The 19,086-nt window shown below is 52.9% G+C and overlaps 1 protein-coding gene across 3 annotated transcripts in view; it reads left to right on the top strand.

The window, feature by feature from the left end:
* The window catches only part of ABR (ABR activator of RhoGEF and GTPase), a 174,142-nt gene that overhangs the window by 91,381 nt on the left and 63,675 nt on the right, over positions 1–19,086 (top strand). For 2 of the 3 annotated variants that reach the window (XM_069482192.1, XM_069482193.1), the window contains one exon: positions 13,482–13,580. In XM_069482192.1, coding sequence (XP_069338293.1) covers positions 13,482–13,580 — 99 coding nt within the window. Of the gene's footprint in view, positions 1–5,585; positions 5,721–13,481; positions 13,581–19,086 lie in introns of those variants that run through there. The other variant, XM_069482194.1, reaches the window with a different exon arrangement.

Genomic DNA, 19,086 nt, shown 5'->3' with positions numbered 1-19,086 from the left:
TCCCCCTTTGTTACTTGTGCCCTCAGAGCTCAGTTTGTGTTCCCAATCGTAGCACTTACCACACTTCTTTTTTTCACTTATTTTCTGCTATTGCATCACTAAAAATTCTAATTTTGTAGAAATACATAATGTAGAAAGTGAAAGTCCCTTCAACTTGCATCCTACAGAGAGAACTTCTGCTAAGAGTTGATTGTATGATTCTCCTTATTTCTTCTGTGTATAAACTATACACATATATTTTTTAAAGGGGATCATATTACTGGTACTATTATGTAGTTTGCTCTTGGTTTTTTTTTTTTTTTGAGAGAGGGTCTTGCTCTGTCTCCCAGGCTAGAGTGCAATGGTATCATCATAGCTCACAGCAACCTCAAACTCCTGGGCTTAAGCGATCCTCCTGCCTCAGCCTCCTAAGTAGCTGGGACTACAGGCACGCACCACCATGCCCAGCTAATTTTTCTATTTTTAGTAGAGACAGGGTCTCGCTTTTGGTCAGGCTGGTCTGAAACTCTTGGCATCAAGTGATCCTCCCACCTTGGCCTCCCAGAGTGCTAGGATTATAGGCATGAGTCACCGTGCCTGGCCTGCTCTTGTTTTATTTAAGTCTTAGACATCTTGCATACCAATGATTAAAGATCTACCACATTCCTTTTCATGACTGTATACAGTATTTCATTGTATGGATGTACCATAAACCATTTAACCAATCCCCTTGGATAGATATTTGGACTGTTTCCAGTCTTTCGCTGATATAAATATCACTGCAGTGAACATCTTTGTACATATATCTTTGTGCCCTTATAGAAATGCTTTTTCAGAGACTTTCCCTAGAGTGGAATTGCTGAGTCAGAGGGTGTGAACATTTAAAATCACAATAGGTATTTCCATGTTATCCTTTTTAGAAGAGTTGTTCCTCAACTGCATAGTTCTAAGATTGCGCCCTTCCCCTGGCGCTGCCCCTCCCTTGGCACTGCCCCGGGAGTTAATCACAGTGGTCAGTCTGCCCCAGAGACCATCAGCTCCATGAAGGTAGGCATACTGTCCCCTGTTGGTGGCTGCCTTCTGAATGCTGGCACAGTGCCTGGTGCATCGTAGGCAATTGATCAATACTTGCTGATGGAGTGGGTAAGGGAATGAGGGGTTGGAGGATGAGGGTAGGAGAAAGCCACTTGTGGGGAGTAACCCACTGGAGACTTTGAGATGTGGACTTGGTGGGTGTCGGAAATCTCCGTGGGTGCCCCATTCATTGCCCATGGAGGAGTTCATGCCCCTCACCCTCCCCAGTGCTGTTCCAGGCCACTTCTCCAAGTTCATCTCCCGCCCCTTTTCTCCTCTGTCCTCTAGCCTTTTCCTTTTAGGCCTTCCTCCCTTTGCCTGGAAACCTTCCTCATTTCCAGACGCTGCTCAGAAGCCACTCTCCTCTGAAGCGTTGCCTCTCAGGCAGGGTTAGTGCCTTTGTCCTTTGTTCCCACTGTGGCTGATAAATGAGGACGCTGCCTCGTTTGTTCACACGTGCTTCACCCCTAGCAGATCAAGAACACGCTAATGTCAAGGGCCCTGTCTCACAGATCCCTGTGTCTGTCATGCCAGGCATTCTCTGGGTATGCACGAGCGAATGAACGAACAGATAGATGGACAGGCAAGATCAGGAGTCAAAGTGGAATATTCTTGTGGCTGGTGTAGGTGTCAGATGCTGCAAACCTTGGTTGGGGTGGTGGCTTTGGAGAAGGAAAAGAAGGAAGAACTGAAGGACTTAGTAAAAGGGATGTGGGGACTGAGGGAAGGAAGAGTCACAAGATGGTGGCCCCACTAAGAGAAGCGGAGAAGGCAGAAGGGGAAGCTGGCTAAGGAGGAGGAAGGGTCGTTGGGTCCAGGTGTGTGGGCTGTTTTGGGGACTTCCAAATGAGGAGATCCAGCAGACGGTGCATGCATCAGACCTAGAGCCCAGCAAAACACCTGAAGATGGTGACAGGTTGCCATTGGGCTGGAAGTGAGGAGGGATGAGTTCTCCAAGGGCAGAGAACAAGGGCCGGGGCCTGGGGCCCAGTGGGTGATGCCCACGTTTACAGGAGGCAGGAGAAAGAAGGGCCGGCCTAAACCCGAGAGTTGTCAGAAGTAGCACTTGCATGGGCATGGGAGCTGAGGGCTTTGAGGAAGTCCAGGCTGCAGAGGCCAGGGGGTGGGAGGGGGAGGCTCTGGCTTTGGAATAAGGCAATCTGGGGGACCCTCTGGAGCAGGCCGAAGCAGGCAATGTGGAAGACACAGGGAGGAAGCTCAGGTCCAGGGCTGGCTCAGGGAATTGGTAAGGAAAAGGGGGGACACCATGGGACTTGTGAGTCACTTCCCCTCCAGGGGGACGACTGAGGGCCTGAGTGGACTCTCTGTCCGATGGAAGGGGCATTTGAGTTACTCATTGGAATTTCCAGCCAACTGGGGTGGGGTGGGTAGAAATGCTTTGGATGTTCGGGGAGCAGCTTCTGTGAGGTTCAGGGTTTTAGGGAAGAAGTGGGTGTCGATCTCACTGCCTGGGTAAGGCTGTGGGAGATGCTCCAGGAGACTTCTGAGGGCACCTCATGTTCTCTTAGGTGGGGAAAGGGACACAGGAGGGACCTTTGGGGTTTTAGGTCCTTCTTCCATGCCGTCTGCTTGTCTGACCCATGTGGGCAGCCCAGTCATGCACTAGGAGCCACAGGGCAGGAGACAGAAGAACCTGTGGCACAGGGCCCTGAGCTGGCACACTTGTGCCCTGGGGAATGCCAGGCCCGGTTGTTCCCAAGCCCTGGGAACAGCCTCACCCGCCCAAACCAAATGAGGAATTGTGGCTGAAAAGGCCCTTCAGATGTGCCTGGGCTATTTATAACCTAGTCAGGGCAGGGACAGGGGAAAACCGGGGACTGGAGCAGGACAGGGGTGTGCCTCTGCTGAACCCTGCTGGGACCAAAGGCTGTTAGCCCTGGGGCCCCAGAGAGCCCACCCCAAATCCCTTGGTCTGTGTTTCAGCTTTGGTAGCAGGATGGAGCCTGTCTTGAGTGAAGGCAGGTTCTCTGCTGCTAATGGAATGGCAGGAGCTTCCACAGAATTTCGGAGGGAGTAGGGATAAGAAACCACGTCCATTCTTTTCCTTGTCCTCCTCTCTCCTCCCAGTCCTCCACCCAGCTTGGAGGCTCAGCAAAGGGCCCTGGTCTCAGCTGAGGTGCCCAGTGGAGCAGAGAGGAGATGGCACCACGTGGGCCCAAGATGGTGCACAGCTGACCCTCCTTTGGAAACAGTTTTGACAGTTTGACTCTTTAGCCTGTGGCCATACAGTTGTCATCTGACAGGAAACGTGATATGTGCGTGCGAGGCTGGTGCTAGACACAGGAGGCACTGATGGACAGCCTCGGACACTGCATCACCTGGTCGGTGGCACTTACCATACAGGTTTACAAAGAAAAGTAGTGGGTCGGTCGTGTGTGAAGGTGCCTTTGTTTTTTTTTTTTTTTTTTTTTTTGAGACAGAGTCTCACTTTGTTGCCCAGGCTAGAGTGAGTGCCGTGGCATCAGCTCACAGCAACCTCAAACTCCTGAGCTCAAGGGATCCTCCTGTCTCAGCCTCCCGAGTAGCTGGGACTACAGGCATGCACCACCATGCCCGGCTAATTTTTTCTATATATATTTTTAGCTGTCCATATAATTTCTTTCTATTTTTAGTAGAGATGGGGTCTCGCTCTTGCTCAGGCTGTGAAGGTGCCTTTGATTCCAAGATGTCAGGTCCAGTAAGAAAGTGGAACAGAGGGGGCATTCAGGGAACTCCCACCACACACACACATGCCCACCCACACACTCCCCTCCTAACCTTCCCAAAGAAACAACCAGCTGCAAGAGGAAAGGCAGTCCCCTGGTCTGTGGGCCTCATTCGGGGCACAGATGTGGTCCATTTAGACTGCACTTTTAAAAAAAATGTAAATGATTCGCCATCCTTTTAAAATCAGGAGATTTCATGTAAGAATCCAGATTCTAGCTTCTCTTGAACAATCAGAGATCGGGCAACATCGAGCCTGCACTGCCTTGGGCAGCCGTCAGCTGGAGCTGAGTGGTGGCGTCTTCAGCTCACCCAGTCCCTCCCTACCTGGCTGACTTCACTGGTTTACAGCACCTGCAGCCTCATGGGTGTGCAACCTTTGCCACCTTTGCCCTGGATGTTGTGTTGCGAAAGAGCTTTCTTTGCTCCTAGGTGCTGCCCTTAGACTCCTCCCCCATGAAAGTAGGGGTATGTGCATCTCAGGATCAGGACTAGGGAGCGAGACGTGAGCTTCACTCTCTGGGTGAATTTGGATTCTGTAACCGCGGAAGAAGCCCAGGGAAGCAGGCTGAGAGCAGGCAGGGCTAGCGATGGTACCTGTCCTGGATCATGTGTTCCCTCACCTTGTGGGGCTGGCTGTCTTGAGGGGACTCTGCTCCAGGGGGGTGGTACTGCTAGTCTCCGCAGCATCTGGGAGTGGGGATGTGGCTCCCCTGGCCGCGGTGCCCGGCGGCACGTGCTCGGGACCCCGCTGGCACTGTGCGCCTGTTGGGGCGAGGCAGGGCCGGCCTCTCTTTTACAAAGCCTCGTTCGCTCAGGCGTGTTGGGGATGGCAGCTGTGGTTTTTCACCAGGCCTGGGCAGCCCATCCGCAAAGGTGTTGGAGCCTGAGGCCGAGGTGCGAAGGGGGCTCGGGCTGGTGAGGCTTCCACGGAGCCTCCGGGGGCGGCTGCGCGGGGAAGCTGCTCTGCTCTGCTGCCCCCCTGCCCGCTCGCCTGCTCTGGCTCGCGAGGAGTTGTAAATAAAGCCTGTCTCTGGGAAGCAGACCTCCCCCTGCGCCCGCCCGGCCCGTCTGCGGCCTCCTCCCTCCCTCCTCCGCGCCAGAAGCCTCCGCCAGCCGCTTGCCCGGTGACCACAGAGAGGGAACGAGCGGCTCCACCTCGCAAGTCAAGACGTGCATTTCCTGTGTACTAAGAGCAGCAAACGCGAACCTCGGAGTCCAGAAAGGGCGGGCTCTGTGGGGCCGGGGACGCGGCCGTGGGGCGCCCGGACCGAGCCCGAGCCCGGGGAGCGGGCGGCCGGGGCGAGCGGAGCGGGGGACAGGGCGGCGGCCGCGGGGCCCCGCCTGCGCCCGGCCGACCCGCGCGCACCCCGGAGGGCCGCGGAGGACGCTGGCTGCGGCGCCGCCGGCCGCGTTCGTCTCGGTGACATCCCTGCGACGGCGGCGGCGGCGGCGGCCGAGCTCCCCGGGAGAGGCGGCCGGCCGGCCGGCAGGGGCTGCCCGGAGGCCGCGCTTCCCCTTTCTCAGGGTGGGGACGCGGGAGGCGGGACCGCGGCCCGCGCGCAGGAGGGCTGGAAAGCGGCAGCAGGAAAAGGTTCATAATGGAGCCTTTCATCGGGAGCCCGTGGCCAGGTGCCAGGACAGACTCCGGGGAGGCCAGCATGCTGGTGTAGGCCTGCCCCGCGCGCTCTTCCCCTCCCCGCCTGCCTGCCTGCCTCCTGGGCGGCGCGGCGGCGGCTGCTGCTGCTGCTGCTGCTGCTGCTGCGTGGACCCTGCTTCCTGTTTGCCCTCCGCGGGCTCCGGCTGCCATGGAAGAGGAAGAGGAGGCAATAGGCTTTTTGGACAAGGTTCTGGAGGATGAAGATGTGTTTCTCCTGGAGGAGTGTGAGCTGGGAACCCCGACCAGCCCCGGCTCAGGGTCCCCCTTCTTGGTGACTGTGAAGGTGGGAACCGTGACACGCCCTGGATGCTTGTCGGGGAGGGGGCAGGGCTGGCAGCGCTCACTGCCGAAGCAGTGTGCGGGCAGAAATGGCTGATTCGTGCACAGACCTCATGGGCGAGGGGGAGCCCCGCACTCAGCCAGCCGGGCTGGCGCATGCCTGCCAGGGGATGCCAGGGGCTGTGCCCACCGGCAGCTGTTCCTGGGGGAGAGGAGCAGTGCCTGCCTCTCCTGGACCAGTTGTCCTCAGGGGGAGTGGCTGCCGGCCTTCCCCAGGCCAGCTGTGCTGAGGGCTTTCTCTGACAGTGACATGAGTCACCTGGTGGGCATGTCAGTGGGGTGAGCCTGCTGTCCTCAGAGGAGCTGGCTGACTTGAAACCGGTGGCCAATAATTCATTGTTTCCGTGGCATCCATAGGATAAGGACACTCATGAAGTAGGGGCCAAAGGAACCACCTTCTTCCTAGTGAGGACACTGGGGACTTGGTGTATTGGGGCTGAGGCAAGAGAACTTTAGGAAAGGTCAAGAGCCAGAGGTCACTGAGCTTCCTTGAAGGGAAAGAATTGGATCAGCTGAAGGGAGGGGAGGTAACAACTGGCTTTGAGGCAGGAGCCAGGTGGGCAGCCAAGGTGGGAACAGGTAGGAAGCATCTGCTGGACCCACTCTGGGGCCATGCGCATTCTCTGCAGCAATTCTGTCCTGTCGGAGAGGTTGCCTCGAGGTAGACCAGGAGGGGAGTGGATGCATGAATCCCCTTGCCTTCTCTCTGCCCCTCCCCAGGTGCAGGGCTCCCCCCTTGGAACCACGCCAGCTCTGAGTCTAGCATGGCACACCACACAGTTCTTCCTTTATCTCTCTTGGACTCACCTGTAAGGGCTTTAACCTCAGACTTTTGCTCAGCCCCTTTCTGTTCTGTGGCTACGAGGGCCAGTGAGAACAGATGGATGACAGGGAGTTTGCAGACTGCCAAGCCGGGCTGCCCAGCAGAGAGTGCCCATCTGTGGCCCTAGAGGGCGTGGCACACAGAGCACTGCTGGGGATGGGAGGCCGTCCCTGAGCCTCTCTGGGCCTCTCCTTTCCTCATGGAAGATGGGGATCACAGCCCTGCCCCGCCCACACTACAGTGTGGCTCTGAGGAGGAGCTAGTGGAGGTAAAAATAGACTGCAGACCCATGGTAGATGGCTGATGCGCAGAGTCTGGGTGGAGCAGTGGCTGCAGGCCGGGGTGGGGAGTGGAGAGCCGCTGTAGCAGGAGGCTGGCAGTGGCTGGCCCCCGGCCCCCCACCCCTTGTTCTCCGATCTGGTGCCGGCTTGGAGCGCTGAGGGTAAGTCACATCTCTCAGTGGGCCCACGAAGGCCTCTGCTCTTAGGTCTGACCAGCCTCCCCACCAGGAACAGGAAGGGAAAAGTCTGCTCATGAGCCATGAGCACCGGCTGGGAGCTTAGCAGTGTGTGGGATGGGTGGGATGTGGGGTTCCTAATGGGCTTACTCTGAGAAGCCCTCCCCAGCACAGATGTGGGCCTACCCATAGGCTGCCTCATGGGCCCACTGTGTCTCTGGACTCTGGCTTATACCTCAGTCTTAGCCCACATTTCATTCTGCTTGGAACTCTAGACATCTGCCTTCTCAGTTATGTCCTATTCTCCTTGAGGGCAAAGGCCACGCTGTATTCATTGCTAAACACCGCACTGTGCTTGGTGTGTGGCTGGTGCCACAATGAGTGAGGCCCATTGGGGCTCATGAAGGGTGTACCAAGTCCTTGGCCTTGTTCCATCTCAGAGGTGCTCTAAGGAGGTGGCATGTGGATGCCAGGGGGCCTGGACACGCATCACACCTAAAAATGCCACTCCTCTCAGGTCCCCATGAGCACCTGGATGAAGTCTTCCCCTCTGCTTTGCTGCCACAGTGTTCTTGAACTTGTCTCCAGCATGGGGGAAGGGGACCTTGCCTAAGTGTTGGCAGATTCCAAGCTCCCTGTCTCATCCTAGAATACCCTCCTCCTCTACCAGGCTTGGCCTCAGAGACAGAAGACAAGCAAAGTGGCTGCAGAGAGGTGGGAATGATTGATTCATCATTAACAAACCTGTCAGGTGTGTTCTATTCAGAGCACCCTGCCTGGTGCTGTAGAGAAGACGAAATGAGCAAGGCGTGGTTCTTCCTCACAAGGAGTTCAGAGCAAGGGGGCGAGTACGCAGGCAATAGGAATATAGTGCAAAAGTAGTCAGGGCCATGCAAAGAGTCCTGATAAAAAGGAACCAAATTCAGAGGAGGAGAGACCACTTCTAGATGAGTGAGGGATAGACAGGGTGTGTGAGTACACACGTGCGTGTGCATATGCGTGTACGCACGTGCACGGCCGAGGGGCATTTCTGGACGGTGCACTCTTGTCCTGGGCTGCCAGTGGTCTTGGCGCACTCCTTGGCCGCTGGTAGGAATCCAAGGCAATTCTCTCTTTCCTATTACTTTACTTCAGGGGCACTTACCTTAAATATTAATAATAGTTGTGTTCTGAGCATATGCCCAAATGCCAGTCGTATAAATCAATCCCATTTTTAGCGTAATTTCCAAGATGCTTTATCTTCCTGGGGGATAGATGTCAAGTTGGTAGTGGTTTTGTCCAGAGCTGTAGCTGAAGTTTACTGCATCTCTAAACCCAGACTTCCCTTGAGGAATTAATGATCTACAAACTAATGATGAGAATACTGACAGCAGCATCACCTCCCATCTGTAAAACGGTGTACACTTTCCAAAAAAATCCTTCATACGGTTCTATTTAAAAGTATGCAGGGCTGATGGGGGCCTTGTAGCAGCTGCTATTTAAAGGAACTCATTTGTCAGGAATAAAAAACCCTTTTGTAATGCAGATTAACCCTTCAGGTGTGATTCTGTGCCAATTTTTAATGGATTGCCTGAAATGTCTGTATTTCTGTTTCACCTGCCCAGGTCTCTTCTGCCTCCTCCCCATGCAGCAGTGGCCATGCCTGTGTACCCCATTTGGGTGTTTTCCAAAGTGTGGGCCACATATGTGGTGATTTAAGAGGTGATTTTAGGTGGCACCTGGATATTTATTTTGCACTTTAATAGTTAAGTATATATTTTAATGGTACATTAGAAAAAAATATGACTTGCATATCTTTCTTGTGATTACAAATATGCTTAGGATAAAACTGTGTTTTTTAAAAAGTCAATTGTAAAGAACAATATTAAGTAAATAATATTAGTAGTATGTGAGTATGGCAAAATAGTAAAGGTAGGATATGAATAACTGAAGTTTTGAAACACTGAGAGCCTGGAATACGGGGATCCACCCTTCAGGAGAATAGAGCAGCTGGAATTTGGTCTTGGTCCCCCCCCCCTCCCCCGCGGTTGCTCCTGTCCTCTCTGCTGTAAATTCTGCTGAGGCAGTAGCTGATTGAGACCTCCCAGTGCCTTGTGCTAGGAAGAAGAGAAAGTCTCTGGATGTCCCTGCACTGCCTCAGCTTGGGAGAGGCTGATGCTTGGTGTGGGTATAAGGCCCCCAGCCATGGGCACAACCCCCAGGCCCTGGGGCCTCTACTCTGAGCAGATCCTGCAGTGTGGCCCATGAGCCAAATTCTGTTGTTTTCAAGGAGTCTCAGTCCCTTGCTGCTCGTCCTATAGCTTTGAATCACAGCCAGAGAGCCGGCCCTGCCTGTTGTCTTGGAGGAGATCAGGCCAGAAAGCCAGTCCTCACTGTTGTCTTGGAGGAGATCAAGGCTCCTGGAGAGATTTTTGTCTTGGCTTGGCCTAGAACCAAATCTTTAGAGGCTTTATTTAGCCTCTAAACTCTCTGAAAGACCCAGCCGGAGCTGGCCAAGCCTTATCTGTAGATACTGCCCCTACCCGAGTGACCTGACATCTTTAATTTGGCAGCTTCAAGCTGAAAAACTTTCAGCCTAGCAGATTGGTAAAATGCCGGGGATGGATGAACGAGCCCAGCAGGGGCTGAGTTCTGCCCGTGGAGGCAGTAGGCACAGGCAGCTTCCCCATGCTGGGGGCTGGCGGGCAGCGTGGCAGAGGCTGTGCGGCCCTGAACTCTGTAACGAACTGAAGTGGGGATTCTGGGCGGGAGAGCTCCTCGGGGGCAGAGACCACCTCCTTCATCTTCGTATTTCCAGTGCCCGGCACATAGTGGGGAGTGGATGGATGAATGTGGAGTCCTGGTGTTTTCTGAGACAAGAATAGGCCCACAAGGATTGAAACAATTGTGAATTTCCAGACAGTTCTAAACCAGGATTATATGCGGTCTGAGGAAAGCAAAGCAGAGAAGGAAGAAGTCTTTGGTGGTAACTGAGCAACAGACCTCCTGTTAGTAAAATGCACAACATTTAATTCCACATCCTTAAGCTCTCTGACACCTTCACTCCCGTCCCAGCCAGAACTTCAGAGTGAATGTGGCCCAGAGGGGGGACTCCTGGGGGTGACTCTTTATTGCCTTTTGGGGGGTGGGTCTTCCTGAGCTGTCTTCTCCTCAAAACCAGTCCTTGAAGATTGGATCATGAGATGGCAGTCCAGAGGGGAGGGCTGAAGTGGGCCATGCCAGGGCTGAGGGTCCATGCTCATGCCAGGAGGCACGAAGGCTGGCTTGTGGCTGGGCCTGCAAATCACCAGTTCTTCACCCCATCCTGGCCCAACCAGCTCTACGGTTCATTTCTCAGTGTGCCACCAAGCGACTTCCCTTAGAGGGTGTTTGCCAAGCCCTCAGGCAAATCCTTGGTTGGCAGGGAACAGCTGGGGAGTGGGGCGCAGTGGGGGAGCGCTAGCCCCCGGCGTGGAGCATGAATTCCCATTTGTCAGGCCTGGGCAGTAAGGGGAAGCCACCTAGGGTTTGACCTCGAGGGGCTGGGGCTGGGGGCCCTGCTCCAAGCTCTGGTCTTGTTCCTCAAGGGTATGCCCCAGGCTGTGCTCAGGCAGCTGGCAGTTTGCCCCCGGGGGTTAATGATGACACCTACCAGATTGTGAGATTCCAACTAGTTGATCCATGAGAAGCCCTTAGTACAGTCCCTGGTACTTATGAAGTCATTGATAAATAACTATTGTCCTTCCCTAAAGCTTGGGGTCTACGTTGGTTTTCTAATGCTGCCGAAACAAATCATCATTAACTGTAATGGCTTGCAAGAACTCAAATTTATCCTCATTTACACAAGTCTGTATAGAGGGTCAGCAGGGCTGGTCGTTTCTGGAAGCTCTAGGGGATGAATCCATTTCCTTGCCTTCTCCAGCTGCTAAGCACCCCCGCATTCCTTGGCTCATGGCCTCATCTTCTATCTTCAAAGCTGGCAGCGTAGCATTCCCCTTCCGTTGTCACAACATCTTTTCTCTGACTCTGACCTTCCTGCCTCCCTCTTGCAAGGACCCTGTGATTACACAGGGCCCTCCTGGGTGACCAGGGTAATCTCCCCATCTCAAATTTAATCGTATCTGCAGAGTCCCTTTTATCATATAAGGTAATATAGCTACCCCAGGATCAGATATTAATAACATTTCAGAGACTTTGTGGGCAGCAGCTTCCAGCACAGATCTGCCAGCCAGGTTGCTGATGGGAGGCAAAGGCGCCTCACCTGGGGACCAGGTGGGAAGAATGTGCACCTGGGAAAGCTGGTGAGAACACACTGGGGCAGGTCATCCGGTTGGGGGAAAGCAGCTCTTCTCAGGCTTATGGGTGTCTGATGGTCTCATTCTCTCTCCCAGCCTATGTTAAGGGTGTGCATTTGATGCCCAGAAAGGATCTAGGACCAGGTGTGGTGGCTCACACCGGTAATCCCAGCTATGTGTGAGGCTGAGGTGGGAGGATCACTTGAGGCCAGGAGTTTAAGACCAGCCTAGGCAACATAGCAAGATACTCATCTCTAAAAAAAAAAAAAAAAAAAAGAAGAAGAAGAAGAAAGGGATCTCTTTGAGATTCCAGATAAGCATTTGATGCTTGAAAAAGGCATGGGGGAGTGAGGAAATCATCAGAGCAATGGAAGAGTGCAGAATTTAGTGTTGGAGGACTTGGGGTAGAATCCCAGCTCTGCCACTTCCTGGTCGTATGACTTCCCTCTTTTTGAGTCTTGTATGTTTCCCTTTGTATAATGATAAAAATAGTACCTACCTGGATGGGGTGTTTGGGGGGCAAGAGCATAGAGGACTCATAAGCCCTGGTAAACATTAGGTGTATCACATGGTGCCAGCCTTGGGGAAGAGGAGTGTGATTCAGGGGCTGCAAAGGCCTCCAGAAATCACTGGGCAGGGAATGAGGTGCCTTTAAGGAAAGGTGGGATTTAGACAAGGGCATTTTAGGCATCAGGAATATCAAGAACCAAAGGTCAGAGGCCAAACACTCCTAGCATGTTGGGAACGCAAAGAGACCTCATGGCTGGCTGGGAGATGGGAAAGGTAGGGAGAGACATAGGGCCACTGCAGGTGTTTAAGTAAAGAACATGCTGGACCCCATGTCACAGTTTAGGGTCATATATTTGCTTGTTCATTTTCTTAAATGTCTGTCTCTCCCACTAGATTCTAAGCCACAGGAGAGCAGGAACTACTGTCTGCTTGTTTCCATTGTATCTACAGGCCTGGTGGGCATTCAGTATGTATTTGTTGAACAAATAAATGAATGAACAAATAACCTAATTGAATCCCCAAATGATCACATTTTGCAGTATTAATCTTAGGTCCTTGACAAGCATCAGGGAAGGTGCATTCTCTGCAGATTGATCCAGCTCCGCTGTGTGGACAGGAAGGAGGAGGGAGGGAGAGAGGTAGAGGTCAGTTAGGAGAAACCGCAGCAGAGGGGAAGGGAGGGTGGAACAGAAGGGAACAGGAGGTAGAAGAGATTAGCAAGGAAGTTTAAAGGGCTTGGGGGTTAAATGTGGCAGAGGGGAGGGAGAGAGAAGGAAGAAGGGGCCAAGAGTGACTCTTAGGGCTCCTGGATGACAAGAAGAATGACTACATATGTCTTTTCAGTGAAGAAGGTCTTTTGGGTGCTCTCTCTGTGCCAGGCACTGTGCTAGTTGACAGGCATCCAAGGCTAACAAGGGTATGATCTCCACTGTAGAGAAGCAGCTGTTTTGGAGAGAGGAGGGGGCTAGTTTGGGTCTGTGCCTTACACAGGTGATCAGGAGGTGCCGGGGCCATGCAGAGCTAAGTTTGAGGAGCCCACAGCCTGTACCTTCTGTTGTGGGGTTGAGCCCGTGGGGGCAGGAAGGTATGTATAGTCAAAAGTGTAGCTAGAAGGCCACAAGGCTGGGCTCCCACGCCCACTTCCATTCCATTCTCTCTACCCTACTTCTCTCAGTTTATACATCACTTCCTCTGGGAGCCCCTCGGTCCCCCAGACTTACACTTGGGCCCCTGCTGTGACCATGCCCCGCCTCAGTCCTGACTCTGATTTTCCCTCCTGAATGTCCTTATCCACCCCCCCCCCATTAAACTGCCCAACAGACAAAGGGTGCGTCCCTTGTACCTTGTCACCATTATCAGGTTGTCTCGGTGGATGGATGGATGGATGGATGGATATAAAATGAGGAAATGTGGGAAGAAAGTGGAGAGGGAAACAAAGCAAGATGTTAGCAGTAGGGATATGAGTGTTTTTCCTTTTATATTGCTGTATATTCCAAATTTTCTATAATAATATCTGGCTTTTATCCCTTATGAAAGTGTGAGTTAAAAGAAGAGACAAAAGGCAAGAAAACAGACGTAGGCCACTCCAAATTGTGGCCTCTTTTCTAATGAGCTGTTGGCTTTGGGTTTGTGTTGGTACAGGTGGAAGCAGGGAAAGGCCTGGAGATGAGGAAGCTGGTTCTCTCAGGGTTCCTGGCCAGCGAAGAGATCTACATCAACCAGCTGGAGGCCTTGTTGCTGGTGAGTACAGGGTATGCCTTCTGGTCCCCCTGTTGGACAATATCACGCTCTAAAACTGCTGCAGGAGTTGGAGAGGTGCAGGGACCCGCCCCAGTCCTTCCCTGTGGACAGTCTGCGGCTGCTCTGCTTATAGCTGGACGCCAGGCAGGCAGAAAGGGCTTGTGGCTCTCGGCTCCATCTCTCCATTGCCCTGCTCTGGAAAAGGCAGGAGCAGAAGGACAGCCAGGTTAGGGATGGCAGACACACCCCCTGCCCCACGACCTTGGCACAGGCATTACTAATCCATCACAGCACTCTGTCCCAGAGGGGGCCTGGCCGCCACCTCCACGCTGTGTTCTGGGCAGTCTCTACCAGTCAATCAAGTTGAGATCTCTTTGTCATCCTTGGTCCAAGTCCTTCCTCCTTCCTGGGAAAGTGGACCGTTAGCACCGTCCTGAAGCCCTGTGTCTGGAAACGTGAGGTGCGAGGCTGTCTGTGTTGTTTTGAGAAGCACCATAGCTCTGAGGCACTAGACCAGCCTCAGCCCCTGGTAGAGATGCCTCCATTTTCTTTCCAGAGCGGAGGCATTGTTGTGAGAATCAGATTGGGAGGGGAATATTAAAATGTTTTCCAAAGATAAAAAAGTACTACACAGATGTAAGACGTTTTTGCCTCGGAAGAAAGTGCTTATTAGATGCGTCTGGATATTATGCAGAGTGATTGTGGTGTATAAAGTTCTTTCCTCTGGGTGTTTTGCAGTCTGAGACATAAGATAATCATCAGAAAAAGGGGGATAAGATAAGTAAGTGTGGATCAGTGGAAACTCATTCTCACAAGAATTATAAGATACATGTTTCTGTACTCTCTGTGACATGAGATATTGTCTCTCGATGTCCCAGGGGACCTGGTATTTATTACCCAAGGAATGCCTATTGAAATGTGAAGATACTTTGTAACACTCTCAGCTACCTTAGTGTTAGATCTCACCAGGAGTTTATCGGTATGCACAGCGATGTTTTCCAAGTGAGGAACAGTAATGGCAGGTGGATAAGGATTCTGGTCTGGGGCCAGAACCAGGGCGAGACCTGACTCTGCCATTAATAGTAGGCTATTGCACTGTTCCCAAAATGTGCATCTCAGCCCATTAGTGGGTTGTGAAATTAGTACAGTTGGTTGTGAAATCAGTATTGTGGGTTGAACCAGCATCATAAATTGAATGAAAGACAAAATGGCATGCATCACACATAGTAAGGGTACTATTTCATGAAGCTTTTGGTTTGTTGCATGTATGTGCATGTATGTGTGTGTATATATGTATGTAATTACTGGGCCCCACTATTTCTTACGTATGTTGTGGGTTCAAAAACCACTGGCTTTGGTTAAGCTATGCATAAACTCCTTGAGCCTCAGTTTCCTCACCTGAAGATGAGAATAATACCATACCTTTTCTCTCTTTCTTCATGAGGTTGAGAAGATCAGGTGATCCTTTTGGGACTTCGTGTAATGCCAGGTCCTTAAGGCACTCAAATATTGGCTGGAGGAAGGAGGACAGGCAGACTGCCAGTCACACATACGTGAAATATACCTTATAAACTGAGAATAGCTGTACCAATAAAGGGAGCACGGTTGCTGTTACTAACAGGAGGCGTATTTGAAAGGCATTCTAGCAGAGGAGCCAGGCTGCCTGGCTGTAAATCCCCGCTTGACTGCTTACTGGCTCTAGACCTTCAGCAGGAGAATGAGCCTTTGCGCCTCATTTTTCCCACCTGCAAACTGGGTATACAACTACTACTCTCTTCATGGGGTTGTGAGGATTAAAGGAATTTGCATGTAAAGCTCTGAGAACAGAGCCTAATGTTAGTTGCTAATGTCATTCTCTCCAGGGCCGGGAGGGAAGACAGGTTAGGGCTTACTTGTTTCTGTCAACACACCCTTGCCCTGAAGGAGGGCCTGGCGCCTGTCCTCATCAGACATGAAACTCTTAGGTCCCAGCCTGCCACCTCATCTGGGCAAAGATAACAGATTTAGGGGCCAAGACAGCCCCTCCCTGCCTTGCCTTTCTAACAGTTCATGCCCCAAAGGCAAAAACTGTGACTTTCCCCCACACACACCACAGCTTGTTCATGGGGCCCCTGCTTGGTTCTTTCTGGAGCCCAGGAGGGAGGGAGGGAGGGACTACTTGGGCGGCCAGGCTGTGGCTGGAGGGCTCAGGAAGAGGGGCAGGACCCTCCTCAGCCAAAGCCTCAGATGATAAACCTCCGGACTGGGAACTCAAGCCCTCCCTCCTCTCCTCCAGACCTGAGCTCACCCCCTCCCCTCTCAGCTACCAGGGAGCTAAAACCCTCTGCTCTTCAGGGTGGTCTGACAAAGGGGCCGGCTCAGAGGAGAACAAAATCTGTTTCCTCCATGCTCCCTCCCCCATTCCCACAGCTCGCTCCTAGGGCTTGTGTGCTTTCAGTTTAACACTTCCTGATATGGGAAGGGCGGGGTGTGTACCTAAGACTGTGTACACAGGTATAGACAGGGACTCCACTCTGGAGCCTCTGTTCCTGCCCTGTTGCGGGCTGGGGCCAGGTTTGGTAATCTTCTGGAACTCTCCTGGTTCCGGGTGGGCTCAGATTACAAGTGCAGCCTGGGAGCCTGTGCTGAGGTGGGGGGTGAAGGAAGGAAGACAAAACCAAATGCATTGTAATTCTGTATCTCCCAGACTCTGCACCGGGACCGACCGAAGGGTGTGGGGCCATTGCCCACAGCCCCTCCCACTGCTGGGCCACCACCAGACCTCCTCTCTCAGACGCTGCTCTGGCTGCTAAGAGTTCATAGTCCTGTTGCATCTCAGGCCCCTTATCTGTAAACCAGGTTAATGACACCTTCCTCTCTGGGCTCCTGGGAGGAGTAACCCAGGTGAGAGTTTGCAAATGTTCCCAGCAGCCTCCAGGCCTTCTGGGGTAGGAGATGGAGGAAGTGGGCAGATTTCTGTCCCCTGTTTCGAAAGAAAGGCCAGTTGCTGGAAGACAGAGCAGACAAATGGCTGTGCAAAGTCCCACTGGCAAGTCAGAACCAGCCCCTCTTCCTGAGAAGCACTGGGGCTGGGAAATCGAGAGCCAGGGTTGAGGTCACTCAGGGGTCCTCTAAGAATTCTCCCCTGATACAATGGAGAGCCAGGGCCGCCCGTGCCCTCTGCAGCAGGACTGGGGAGGAGGCTGGGGGTGACTGGTGTGCTAGCGCTTTGGCAGAATAGCGGTGCTGGGTCAAAGCTCAGTATGGGTCACTTTGCCTTTCGGGGGGTCCCTCGTGCCCCTGAGGCCTATGTGTGGGGCTTCACCAGATGAAAACAACTGCCTTGAAGGTCCGGCCAGCCAAGGGCACACACCCAGCTCTTTCTCCTCCCTGAAGTGAAGTCAGGAGTAAGAGCAAAGGTCCCTATTGTGAGAACCTTCTGATGCCCCAAGTGCAGGCCCCATGCATGTGACTGGCTGCTGGCTAGTGTCATTTCTTCCCCTTTTGTAGACAGAGTGGGAGGTTTAGGAGGAAGCACAGCCCTGTGTCTGTCTCCCTAGGGAGCAGATGAGCGCCGCCTCAGTGGCTTCTGAGAAACCCTGTCCCCTTTGCTTTCCCAGGATTGTTCCCCGCCCCCCCCCCCCCCGTTTCCTTTATTCCCTCCCCAGTGTGGATTGCACCAGGCAGGGACAGGATTAGTGGTTCTAGGACTCTGTGGCGACTTGGACCCCTCCACTGGATCCTCCATAGAGGTGGAAAGGATAAACTCTATCATGTTGGTCCTGAAGCGGGCCCTGTATCCTCCATGGAGTGTTAGGAAACCGTGATGCTCCCAACCCTCCCACCTGGGCTTGGGAGGACAGTATTCCCTTTGTCCTGCCTCCTGGTTCCTTCTGTTTCCCTCCCTGGCATTCTTACCTACACCCCACCCTTCCACCTGTTCAGATCTCCCCAACCTCCAAGGCTCTGTTCCTGTCCACCTCCTCCATGAAGCCCTCTGAGCTGTTCCCACATAACCCTGGAACCACGTGGTTGGTATTACGGTCCAAGTTGGGTATAGCCCCCCTAGCATCATCCACTAAGTTGTTTCATTTGTGTTGGTCCATTTCATCCAAATCAATTATAAAGTTTTCAAGAGCAGAGATCATGGATCATGAAAATAATCTCCTAAAAAGAAAATTGGACCCCCATCACTCCCCTGCCGGAGAGAAAAGCCCAGAGGTGCTAAGTGACGTGCCCACAACTATCACGTGGCAGAGTTGGGACTCATACCCACACTGCCTAGCCTGCACCGCGTTGAACCTCATCCTGTTTCCTTAGCAAGAACTGGACGCTGAGGATCCCTTGGTTCTAGCACTGAAAGGGTCAGAAGCAGGGGTTCTGCTTTTTACTGCCCTCATTGTTGTGTCTGGGCTTTTTAGAGCTCAGAAGATGAGGCAGCCAGAAGTCGGAGCATTGTCTGGGTATTGGAGTGGATGAGACTTCCTCTTCTGGACTGACCTGGGCCCTGCCACCATCAGAGTGAGGCAGGCGGGAGGGTGGAGTGAAGCGTGGCTGGAAGTGTGGCTGCCGCGGTTGACTCAAGCTAGTGGTCTTTGTGCAGGGAGGGCAGCGATAGCCTTGGTCTCCCTCAGTGTAGGTGTCCCCTGCATCCAGCATTTTCAGCAGAGTCACCCATTCTCTGCTAGCATGCTTCTCTTGTCAGAAAGCTCACTACCTAATCTTCTGAGACAGTGGAGGATAGCTCTAGTGAGCCCAAATCTGACCCCATCATTTTTCCCCACTGCCTGTGGGTCTGCAGAGCGACCCAGACTAAGTTCAAGGCCTCTTCCTGCACAGCCCTCGGGTACATGAAGAACAGCAACCATATCTGACTCAGGCTTCTCCCGTCCAGGCAAACGTGCCCTCCCCGCCATGCATTCTCTGTGTGGCTGGATACCAGACCTTGTCTCCTGCAGTCTGGGCATCTCTGGGGTTCTTCCAATCACACATTTAATATTTACTGGTAGGTGAGGTAGGAAACACAGAGACTCACACCGAAGAAAATGCGCCCAAGCCCCATTATCCACAATTGCAGTGCTGGGCATTAAGGTGATGGCTCCAGCTCCCAGCCAGTGCTGCAGGAAGGTCCTCAGTCTGTCACCTCAACCCCTTCACTTGCAGGCCCTGGAGCCTCTTGGTGCAGACAAGCAGGGAAGACAGATAGGTTTCATTTTCACGTCAACCCTGGCATTGAGCGTCTGAGGTTACAACCACGCTCAGTGGAAAGGATCATCGTGGTCGCTTAGCAATGTCTGCCACCAGTGTGGAAAGTAGGAGAGGGCACGTGTGCCACCTGCTTGTCTCCCAGTACTAAGTGATGGGAACTTGGAGTATCAGTAAAGCCGAGACTGGTATTGAGTCTCTTCAAGACTCTACCCTCTGAGTCTTGAAAGGAAACAGCTAAGGGGCGAGTTCCCAATCAACCCTCCCTTCCATTGAAGTGTGACAAGGAAGCTTATGACTCAGGGCACGAGGCCATTGTGGA

This window comes from Eulemur rufifrons, chromosome 9 (genome assembly GCF_041146395.1).
Source record: "Eulemur rufifrons isolate Redbay chromosome 9, OSU_ERuf_1, whole genome shotgun sequence".
NCBI lineage: Eukaryota > Metazoa > Chordata > Mammalia > Primates > Lemuridae > Eulemur > Eulemur rufifrons.
Note: the sequence above shows the minus strand (reverse complement) of the source record. Positions and strands in the feature narration are given on the sequence as shown.